This window comes from Oncorhynchus keta, chromosome 26, assembly GCF_023373465.1.
Source record: "Oncorhynchus keta strain PuntledgeMale-10-30-2019 chromosome 26, Oket_V2, whole genome shotgun sequence".
Taxonomy (NCBI): domain Eukaryota; kingdom Metazoa; phylum Chordata; class Actinopteri; order Salmoniformes; family Salmonidae; genus Oncorhynchus; species Oncorhynchus keta.
The window spans coordinates 12471727-12483852 of NC_068446.1; the positions used below are offsets into that span (position 1 = coordinate 12471727).

General features: G+C 43.7%; 1 protein-coding gene across 4 annotated transcripts in view; it reads right to left on the reverse strand.

Annotated features, from left to right (window-relative positions):
• The window catches only part of LOC118358960 (protein cramped-like), a 49789-nt gene that overhangs the window by 14132 nt on the left and 23531 nt on the right, over window positions 1–12126 (reverse strand). For 3 of the 4 annotated variants that reach the window (XM_035737013.2, XM_035737014.2, XM_035737012.2), the window contains exons 9-12: window positions 8503–8584; window positions 7073–8218; window positions 6566–6734; window positions 6201–6364 (exon numbers count right to left, since the gene is read on the reverse strand). In XM_035737013.2, the coding sequence (XP_035592906.1) occupies window positions 6201–6364; window positions 6566–6734; window positions 7073–8218; window positions 8503–8584 (1561 nt within the window). The remainder of the gene's footprint in view (window positions 1–6200; window positions 6365–6565; window positions 6735–7072; window positions 8219–8502; window positions 8585–12126) is intronic. The other variant, XR_008080043.1, reaches the window with a different exon arrangement.

Sequence of the window (12126 nt, forward strand, 5' to 3'; positions counted from 1 at the left end):
TGGTCGGATTCGCGTTTATCGTCGAAGGAATGAGCGTTACACCGAGGCCTGTACTCTGGAGCGATTTGGAGGTGGAGGGTCCGTCATGGTCTGGGGCGGTGTGTCGCAGCATCATCGGACTGAGCTTGTCATTGCAGGCAATCTCAACGCTGTGCGTTACAGGGAAGACATCCTCCTCCTTCATGTGGTACCCTTCCTGCAGGCTCATCCTGACATGACCCTCCAGCATGACAATGTTCACCAGCCATACTGCTCGTTCTGTGCCTGATTTCCTGCAAGACAGGAATGTCAGTGTCCTGCCACGGCCAGCGAAGATCCCAGATCTCAATCCCATTGAGCACGTCTGAGACCTGTTGGATCAGAGGGTGACAGCTAGGGCCATTCCCCCCAGAAAATGTCCAGGAACTGGCAGGTGCCTTGGTGGAAGAGTGAGGTAACATCTCACAGCAAGAACTGGCAAATATGGTGCAGTCCATGAGGAGGAGATGCACTGCAGTACTTAGTGCAGCTGGTGGCCACACCAGATACTGACTGTTTCTTTTGATTTTGACCCCCCCTTTGTTCAGGGACACACTATACCATGTTAGTCACATGTCTGTGGAACTTTTTCAGTTTATGTCTCAGTTGTTGAACCTTATGTTCATACAGCTATTTAAACGTGTTAAGTTTGCTGAAAATAAACACAGTTGACAGTGAGAGGACGTTTCTTTTTTTGCTGAGTTTAGTTTAAAACGGCCCGCAACATACTTTATAAAATTATAGAAAGGGGTTTGGGCTAGAAACTTTTTAAACTGTTGTAAAGACAAGTGTGACTGTCACTGTACTCAGTTTCCTCTACGGCAGTGGCACTCAGAGGCCTTATAGGCAAAACTTACAGGCGAAATAAAAAAGATGGTCAATGTCCAAATATTTATTGACCTGACTAAGTTATTATTGTACCCGTCTACCACAGCATATTGGAGTTGAAATTAAATAATGAATATGAGCTGAATGTGCACACTGTTTTAATTTGAGGGTATTTACATCCAAATCGGGTGAACAGTGTATGAATTACAGCACTTAAAAAAAATATTTGTTATTTTTTTAACGTGGTCCTCCCCCTTTTAAAGGTACCAAAAGTAATTGGACAATTGGATGCTCAGCTGTTCCACAGCCAGGTGTGTGTTATTCCCTCACTAGTTAATTTACAAGTAAAGCAGATAAAATGCATTTGCATTTAGAATCTGTTGCTGTTAACCCTCAATATGAAGTCCAAAGAGCGGTTACTGCCAGTGAAGCAAGCCATCATTAGGCTGATAAATCTGAAACCCATCAGAGAGAAAAAAACAACAGGTGTGGCAAAAATCCACTTTTTGGTACAAAAGAAAGGCACTGGTGAACTCGGGAAGACCAAGGAAAACAACTGTGGTGGATTACAGAAAAGGTATTTCCCTGGTGAAGAAAACCCCCTTCACAACAGTTGGCCAGATCAAGAACACCCTCCAGGAGGTAGGCATATCAGTGTCAAAGTCAAAAATCAAGACTTCACCAGAGTACATACAGAGGGTTTACCACAAGATGTAAACCATTGGTAAGCCTCAAAACCAGGAAGACCAGAATAGAGTTAGCCAAAAAACATCTTAAAAAGCCTGTACAGTTCTGGAACAACATCCTATGGACAGATGAGACAAAGATCAACTTGAACCAGAATGATAGGAAGAGAAGGATCGGCTCATGATCCGAAGCATTCCACCTCATCTATGAAGCATGGTGGAGGTAGTGTTATGGCATGGGCATGTCTGGCTGCCAGTGGAACTAGTTCCCTTGTATTTATTTATATGACTGCTGACAAAAGCAGCACTATGAACTCTGAAGTGTTTAGGGCTACATTATCAGCTCAGATTCAGCCAAATGCATCAAAACTCATTGGACGGCAGTGGAGTGTAAGTGGAGTGTAAAGCCTACACCTTACTTTTTCGAACATGCTGTTAAAAACCGCGCAACATTTCAGCGTCCTGCTACTCATGCCAGGAATATAGTATATGCATATGATTAGTATGTGTGGATAGAAAACCCTCTGACGTTTCTAAAACTGGTTAAATCACGGCTGTGACTATAACAGAACGTGTGTTTCATCGAAAAGCGCAAGAAAAACTGATCACCGAAAACTGGAAAAAATATCAATGCACCACTTGCATGTATTGTCTATGGGAAAGCAAATTACATGGGGCTGAGATTGCAAGTCCTACAGCTTCCACACGATGTCGCCAGTCTTGTCCATTGCCTGGGCTTTGTTTCTTGGTCAAACGATTAAGAGAGCCCATTCCTTCCGGTCTCCGACAGGATGTTTTGGAAGAGAAATATCCGACCATGATTTGAAGTGGAGCTATTGAATACACATCGCCCTGTGATCAATTTGATAGATTATTAACGTTTACTAATACCTAAAGTTGGATTACAAAAGTATTTCGAAGTGTTTTGTGAAAGTTTATCGTCTACTTTTTTAATTTAAAAAAATGACGTTGCGTTTTAAAACTGTGTTTTTTCCTGGATCACACACTTTTCATAGATCGATATTTAGGGTATATATGGACCGATTTAATCGAAAAAAAGACCCAATAGTGATGTTTATGGGACATCTAGGAGTGCCAACAAAGAAGCTCGTCAAAGGTAATGAATGTTTTACATTTTATTTCTGCGTTTTGTGTAGCGCCGGCTATGCTAATTATTTGGTTTACGTCCCCTTCAGGTATTTCGGGGTGTTGCATGCTATCAGATAATAGCTTCTCATGCTTTCGCCGAAAAGCATTTAACCTCTTGGTCCTACCTGGCACGCAGGCGTCCCATCTAGAGCTCTGGAAATGCAAATGCACTACGCTAAATGCTAATAGTATTAGTTAAAACTCAAACGTTAAATTAAAATACACATGCAGGGTATTGAATTAAAGCTACACTCGTTGTGAATCCAGGCAACAAGTCAGATTTTTAAAATGCTTTTCGGCGAAATCATGAGAAGCTATTATCTGATAGCATGTAACACCCCAAAAGACCCGCAGGGGACGTAAACAAAATAATTAGCATAGTCGTCGCTACACAAACCGCACAAATAAAATATAAAACATTCATTACCTTTGACGAGCTTCTTTGTTGGCACTCCTAGATGTCCCATAATCACTATTGGGTCTTTTTTCCGATTAAATCGGTCCATATATAGCCTAGATATCGATCTATGAAGACTGTGATAAACGGAAAAAAATTGCGTTTCATAACGTAACGTCATTTTTTAAAATTCATAAAGTCGACGATAAACTTTCACAAAACACTTCGAAATACTTTTGTAATGCAACTTTAGGTATTAGTACACGTTAATAAGCGATACAATTCATCAGGAGGCGATGTCAATTCTATAGGTGTCTGTTTCGAAAAAATGTCTTGGAGAGAGCTCGACCAAAACATCCGGTCGGAGACCGGAGGGAATCGATTCCCTTGATTCGGTTAGACCAAGAATCAATTGCGAATCAAATGACAAGACTCTAGACAACGTGTGGAAGCTGTAGGCACTGCAACCTCGGCCTCATTTAATTTGAATCACTTTGAACAATTCCTTGAAGTCGTGGATGGATATTTATTTCCATTTTCAGTGATCAGATATTCCTGCACTTTTCGATGAAACGCACGTTCTGTTATAGTCACAGCCGTGATTTAACCAGTTTTATAAACGTCTGAGTGTTTTCTATCCACACATACTAATCATATGCATATACTATATTCCTGGCCTGAGTAGCAGGGCGCTGAAATGTTGCGCGATTTTTAACAGAATGTTAGAAAAAGTAGAGGGTCGACTTAACAGGTTAAAAAATCTGACTTGTTGGCTGGATTCACAACGAGTGTAGCTTTAATTCAGTACCGTGCATGTGTGTTTTAATGAACGTTTGAGTTTTAACGAGTGCTATTAGCATTTAGCGTAGCGCATTTGCATTTCCAGATGGCTAGATGGAGCGCCTGCGTGTCAGGTGGGCTTAAGAGGTTAAAATGGTATGAGATACATGTATATTTGAGGAATTTTAATTATGAGATTTGATGTTTTGATATTGGCGCCCTACACTTTGACTGGCTGTTGTCATATTAACGGGATTGCAGCCATAAGAAGTTTTAAAGCACATCTTGATTGTTTCCTTTCAAATCCATTGTGGTGGTGTACAGAGCCAAAATAATGTAAATTGTGTCACTTTCCAAATACTTATAGACCTGAAAGTATCCACTTTCCTCACGCAGCAAGCTGCTCCAATAATTAAACAAATGCAACAGAAACCCCATCACTGTTTGCAAACCATAGCTCACCATCACAGTAAATAACATTTGAAAACTGAAAGAACCGGATAGAGAGAAACAGCTGAGTAGGCTAATTGCTGGTTTGGCTGCTGACAGCTGTCACACGTGATATTGGATGAACAGTGGGATTATCTCAGTTGCAGGGGCAGAACGACAGATTTGTATCTTGTCAGCTCGGGGGTTTGAACTTGCAACCTTCCGGTTACTAAGTCCAACGCTCTAACCACTAGGCTACGCTGCCGCCCTATAATTACAGTGCATTCGGAAAGTTCAGACCCCTTGACTTTCTCCACATTTTACGTTACAGCCTTATTCTAAAAATGGATTAAATAGTTTTTCTTCATCTATCTACACACAATATCCTATAATGACAACGCAAAAAAAAGATTAAAAATATTCTGAAATATCACATTAACATAAGTATTCAGACCGTTTATTCAGTACTTTGTTGAAGCACCTTTGGCAGCGATTAGTCTTAAGTCTTCTTGGGTATGACGCTACAAGCTTGGCACACCTGTATTGGGGAGTTTCTCCCATTCTTCTCTGCAGATGCTTTCAAGCTCTATCAGGTTGGATGGGGAGCTTTGCTGCAAAGGTATTTTCAGGTCTCTCCAGAGAAGCTCGATCGGGTTCAAGTCCGGGCCCTGGCAGGGCCAATCAAGGACATTGAGACTTATCCCGAAGCCACTCATACGTTGTCTTGGCTGTGTGCTTAGGGTCATTGTCCTGTTGGAAAGTAAAACCTTTGCCTCAGTCGGAGGTCCTGAGCAGGTTTTCATCAAGGATCTCTGTACTATGCTCCGTTCATCTGTGCCTCAATCCTGACTAGTTCCCCAGTCCCTGCTGCTGAAAAACATCCCACAGCATGGTGCTGCCACCACCACCATACTTCACCGCTTGGAATTTAGGCCAAAGAGTTCAATCTTGGTTTCATCTGACCAGAGAATCTTGTTTCTCATGGTCTGAGTGTCCTTCAGGTGCCTTTTGGCAAACTCCAAGCTGGCTGTCATGTGCCTTTTACTGAGGAGTGGCTTCCGTCTGGCCACTACTATAAAAGGCCTGATTGGTGGAGTACTGCAGAGATGAGAAAAGCTTCCAGAAGGATAAACAGCTCCACAGAGGAACTCTGGCGCTGTTAGTAAGACCACCGGGTTCTTGGGCACCTCCCTGACCCTTTAACGATTGCTCAGTTTGGCTGGGCGGCCAGCTCTAGGAAGAGTCTTGGTGGTTCCAAACTTCTTCCATTTAATAATTATGAATGCCACTGTTCTTGGGGACCTTCAATGCTGCAGACATTTTTGGTACCCTTCCCCAGATCTGTGCCTCTACACAATCCTGTCTCAGAGCTCTACGGATAATTCATTCACCTCATGGCTTGGTTTTTGCTCTGACATGCACTGTCCAATGTGGGACCTTATATAGACAGGTGTGTGCCTTTCCAAATCATTGCCAATCAATTGAATTTACCACAGTCCACTCCAATCAAGTTGTAGAAACATCAAGGACAATCAATGGAAAAAGGATGCACCTGAGCTCAATTTCACATCTCACAGCAAAGGGTCTGAATAAGGAATTTCTGTTTTTATTTTTAATACATTCTCAATTTTCCAAAAGCTTGTTTTTGCTTTGTCATTATGGTGTATTGTGTGTCGATTGAGGAAAAAGAAAAGAATAATCATTAAATAAATGTTAGAATAAGGCTGTAACGTAACAAAATGTGGTAAATAATCTAGGGGTCTGAATCCGAATGCACTGTATATTGGAAAATCACTGATAAGAGGTGAGTTTGCATCCCTGAAGAGGGAAAATACAATTATAAGAAGGGATGAAGAGTCCAGCTTATTTTTCTGAGAAAGACAATATGGAGAAAGTACGCAAAATGTCCTTACGCTGATGGAGTTGAGCTGTTGTCGGAAGGCGAGCTCGGCCTCCTTGTTGGGAGAGAACATGCGGGAGTGTCGAGAGCTGTTGGGGGGCAGGGTGGTTGGAACGGCAAACACCCCACCATCTGAGTCCCCCCCGGACACCAGTAGAGGCCGCGGGAGGTTACGACCTGAGGAGGGATTCAAAGCCAAGGTTACAGTTAATTAGTATTGGAATACACGAGATGTCTTACAAAGATACAGGTAAAAGAGAAAACACTACTTCAAGAATTGGTCCTCTGACCTAAAACTTGAGTTTACTGGAGAAGTTTCGATAAGTGTAGGTTGTGTGTTTATGTGCATTTTCTTAGGAGAGGAGTTTGGTAAGCTACCGGACAATCCAGTGTTTGGTAACATCAGCTTTGCCGCTCTGACCCCCAGGGGTCGTCCACAGTTGGGGCTACGTACCCCCACAGCCGGGGCCTTGCCTGGGGGGGTGAGGAACTGTTCCTCCTGGGATGGCTTTACCGGAGACGTGGCTGTGGAGCACAGCTCTGGAGCCTGGAGGAGAGGAAAGAAGATGGGAGAGAACATTCAAATAAAAAATGACTTAATACGGCTATACATTGCATAATCTGTTTACAAAGTCTTCAACAGTGTCTTCATCCCAATTCTCTACCCTTCTCCAGAAGTGTGCACTCGTTCCCTCCCCTTCATGCATTTAAAATGTTTGGTGTAAGCATGGCTAGAGGGAGTTACCACCATAATCCTCACATCAGTCAATTACTTTTAAATCCATGAGGGAGAGTGCAGGAGTGAACACGTCGGGCGAAGTGTGGAGAATTTGAATGTGTCCAGGGGCTATGAAGAATTTGCCCCACTAGGCGGTGTTGACTCACAGGTTTGGGGTTGACCTCTGATGACACCAGCCGGAGCAAACAGTGCAGGACGCGGTGAGTGGAGAGTGGGGGCAGAGGGCGTGGTGACTGTAGCTGTGGGTATGTCTGCCCTGGTCCCTGTAGCCCTTCCTCCCCCAGCTCCGGGCCTGCAACAGCAGCCGGCTGCCACTCGTACACCAGCTGCAGTTTCCCAGGTTTCCCCAGCATCAGGTACAGCTCTGCCAGAGTCACGTTGCTGTCTGACCCCCGCGAGCTCCAGCCCTCATCACAGATCCGCTGGGCCGACCGACCGCCTGACACCGGGGTTGGGGTGCTGCCTCCATCACACTCCTCTTTTCCTGGGGCTGCTGTCCACCCCTGCCCCTGGTCAGGAGGGACGTCCTCAACCTGTCGCGGTACCATTGTGTGTGGAGGTGTGGTGGGAACCAGGGGGTCCAACAGGGGGAGGGAGTTCCTCTCTGGAGAGGCACTGTCATTAACCCCTGGGGTCCGCTCGTCATGCCTGCATGGCTCAGTAGCAGAGCAAGAACCTCCCTCCTGGCCCTGAGAACTGGAGTCCCCATCTCCTTCCTTGGCCCCCAAGGCCTTCCCTACCCCTGGTCCTCCCCCCAGCCCCTTCTCCCCTTCCACCTGCCCCACGGCTGCACTACCCTCCTGTTTCTGAGCCAGAGACAACAGCAGCAAAGATGAAGGAGAAGGAAGAGGACATACAGGAGGAGGAGATGTTGTCTGGTTCAGATTCTTGTGCTCTGGTCCTGCTCCTCCTCCCGACGTTCCTCCTTCAGGCGTGGATACAGGGGTTTCGCCCCCTACCCGTCGAGCATCCCCACCACCACCGCCCCGCCCCGGTTTGGCCACACCCCCCCGGGGGAGGAGGAGGAGCGGGGCCCCTTGGATGCCCAGAATCTGGGCAGTGGGGATCAGCTCCTTGGGGCCGGAGCGGAGCTTGCTGCTCTCCTGCCAGTGGACGGTGCAGGAGGCCTTGGAGTGGACCACACGGGCTACGCTGGGCAGGGCGGTCAGGGTGCTGGTCTCAGCTGGGTACAGGAACAGGTCCTCGTCTGCGCTGCAGGGGAGAGCAGGGCTGCCGCTACCACTGTGCTGTTGGGTTCCCTCTAACGCCTCGCGCTCCTGCACGCTCTTCAGCTGAACACAGTATGGTCAAGGGAGGGTCAGCAGAGAAGCGGTAGATTCAAAGTAAAATAAACAAAAACAAGAACTGAGCATCAACTAGGCTAAATATATCCGATGATCCCTTGAAGTACTATGGATCAGCTCAATTGAGACTTTTTACCGGCTGGTTGTCTGGTGCTAATTTCATGCGATTCTATACTCGACAAGATAATAAAATTTAAAAAATGTACCAGTTAGGTTGTGGTCTAAGTGCTATAAGATGGGCATGATATGACTGCTATGATGTGGAAGGATACGATGAGCTGATCCTGGACATCCCACTTCTGTTTCAGGAACTCAATCAGGCTGGACACCTTCCTATGCAGCTCCACCACCATCCTGCATCACCCCACAGAAGAATGGACAATGTTAGAAAAGATTTACATTTCTCAGCAAAGACAGCTCTTGTCGACAGAGCTCAAACACTGACAGGGGCATGTTCAACAGGATACAACCTAGCAAAACCTATCTTTAAACCAAAATATGATAATGACAATAAACTTCATGTAATGGCCACTATGTATGGGGATTACAAACAGTCAGGGTTGTGTGTCCTAGAAGCATAAAGATTGCAAAGCCCATGTTATGGTCAATCACACCTAATGTTCTATTATAAAAAATATAATCTCTTATTTATTCAAGGAAAACCCATTCAGACCAGGCTCATTCTCAGGGTGCCCTGGTCACAGTAATACAGCAATCAATACAATGAAAAATAAAAATACAACACAAAATTTGGGAAGAACAGTTACAATTAGCGCTGTTACGGTGACCGTATTACCTCCACACCGGTGGTCACAAGTTACGACCGCAGTCAAATTCCACTTGACCTTTTAGTCACAGTAATTAGGCTTCTCCAAGCTCTGAAGCGGCATTAGTAACCTACCAAACTTGCTAACTGCCTGGTATTCAGCACTCTATTGTCACTAATCACTCTGACATTGCAAAATATAATAGAACATTTAAAAACACTTCATGAGACCAGTCTCGTTAAGCAATATTTCTATAGGCTATGCAATTGCATGAGTTTTGATATCCTCTTTTTAATAGAGGCTACTTTCAATAGGCTAGGCCTACTCTATTTATTTATACATTTTCTTAATATTAAGCATATTGCTTCTCTGCACAACAGGAGTATAGCATACCTTGCTGGCATGAAAATGAACCACTGGAAAAGCGTCCTCCATTCACTAAAGTGCATAGATTACATGTATTTTAAGACAGGTGCATAATAGTCCATTTTAAATCGAAATTGACACATGATTTAGTATATATGTAAAGACAATATTAAATTAAAAAATAGTCTGATGGGTGACAATATTAGCCTATCACTTGTGAATAATGCCCAGCTTGTGTGCAGTAAGGCAAGAAACAGCATGTCTAAACAGCACGTGGTTGTATTAGTTTTGGATCTATCGCATCCCACAACTATCCCAGGCAATGTTTGAAATATTTATTTAAAATGCACAGAATAGGTCAACTTTTGTACTATGGGGGTTAGTAGATTGACATAGGCTAGTGCTAGTGCTAGTGCTTTTGCTGTTTGTTAGGCCTACTCATCTTGTTTGCTGACGAAAAGTAAAATGTGGACCAGATCACGTGATGGGCTTTGTCTACTAAGAATTAGGTGCTTCGGAGCACGCAGCCAGGAGAAGGAAATTATTATTATTATTTTCAGGGTGAAAAGGGGGGGGGCATTACGGCGACACAAAGGGGATGCAGCCGGGAATGTCGAGGCCTGGTGAGAATATTATCAAGTCCTTGTCAAATTGTGAATGAGAGACTGTTGGAGTGTGCAGCCTGCGCAAAAAAACAAAGCAGAGCTCATGCCTTCCATGGTATGTTTTCTCAAATCATTAGAGTTGCATCATGCAGCCTTAGAATGTATTCAAAATCTAAACATATAGTCCAATGTTCATCACAATTAAAGTTCCAGAAATAACTCTAAATTAAGCATATAAAAATAGTCTTTGTTAACAGCTCAACACAATAGCTGCATATACACACCCCCTCATATCGTTAAGAAGATATCCTTTATTTTATTCAGCTGTTAAATTGACTCTTCATTACTATAAAATAATGCCATGATTTCAAAGCAAATCTTGTCAGCTAAATAAACTAATGTAGCCCACAACCATATATGGCATAGTCAGACCAGAGCCTAACATAAAGGACAACGCAGAATATTCTCAGTGTTATTCTGTTCTTCTGAAATAGGATTACATTTTCTTCATATCTAAATTAAACAATTGATTTATTGTGATGTGTAGGCTATATTAAATTGATTTATTAGACTTTTTAAAATGTGGGATGTTCCAAATGACTGCATCAGTGGCTTGTAGGCTGTGTGTGATGCCAGGAGATGCTAAATGGGTTTATGTTAATTATCGGGCAATTACCATGAGATCTGCAGTTATTTGCGTGACAATAACCAGCTGATAAAATTTAGAGACCGCCACAACCCAAGTTACATTCCTCAGCTACAAGGTCCTCAAATAAACATTTTAAATTGCCTGAGCGCACCAGAACATCCAATTGTAATGTGTTTTGTAAATTGTTGTAAATTGTTCCAGCAGTGAGGTGCATTCAAACTAAAAGCAGATTTACTTAATTAGATGGAGACCCAGAGAACTTCAACAGCTAACCAACCCTGTGAACGGGTTTGGTAACGCATGTTTTCTACTTCAACAACAAAGTAAGGCAAGTCTTGTCTTGTGTAGTAGAGCTTGGTAAACAATAGTGAAGTGATCTACGGGAAATTAATGAAAATCAGCCAACCTTTTGATACAGGATGCAGTGATGAGTATTAAAACTGTCACCTGTGATAAAGCGAAGGACGCCATGTTACGACTGCATCCAAAGAATTAAGAATAGTGGCTGCTGCATTCTGCTAAATGGTGTCAAGAGTCAAGAACTGGCAGGAAAGTTGACTGTACAATCTGCTTCTTGCGGTTTAGGGAGAGGCAAGATCTACAGTACTTCAAAAAAATGATCCCACTTTAAATCTTAGCCTTTTAACTAGCTCATCAGTATGTTTTTTTAAACATCTGCTAAACAACAATCACTAACTGCGATCACTAAAGTGACCCAATCACTGGCCACTAATAAATGGATCACTAGTCACTTTGAACAATGCCACTTTAATAATGTTTACATATCTTACATTACTCATGGCCATCACTCATCCATATACAGTGGGGAGAACAAGTATTTGATAACCTGACAAATCAGTAGTGTTTCCTACTTACAAAGCATGTAGGTCTGTAATTTTTATCATAGGTACACTTCAACTGTGAGATACGGAATCTAAAACAAAAATCCAGAAAATCACATTGTATGATTTTTAAGTAATTAATTTGCATGACATAAGTATTTGATACATCAGAAAAGCAGAACTTAATATTTGGTACAGAAACCTTTGTCTCTCCTCTGCTCTCATCCTTCTAGACCTATCGGCTGCCTTCGATACTGTGAACCATCATATCCTCCTCTCCACCCTCTCCGAGTTGGGCATCTCCGGCGCGGCCCACGCTTGGATTGCGTCCTATCTGACAGGTCGCTCCTACCAGGTGGCGTGGCGAGAATCTGTCTCCTCACCACGCGCTCTCACCACTGGTGTCCCCCAGGGCTCTGTTCTAGGCCCTCTCCTATTCTCGCTATACACCAAGTCACTTGGCTCTGTCATAACCTCACATGGTCTCTCCTATCATTGCTATGCAGACGACACACAATTAATCTTCTCCTTTCCCCTTCTGATGACCAGGTGGCGAATCGCATCTCTGCATGTCTGGCAGACATATCAGTGTGGATGACGGATCACCACCTCAAGCTGAACCTCGGCAAGACGGAGCTGCTCTTCCTCCCGGGGAAGGACTGCCCGT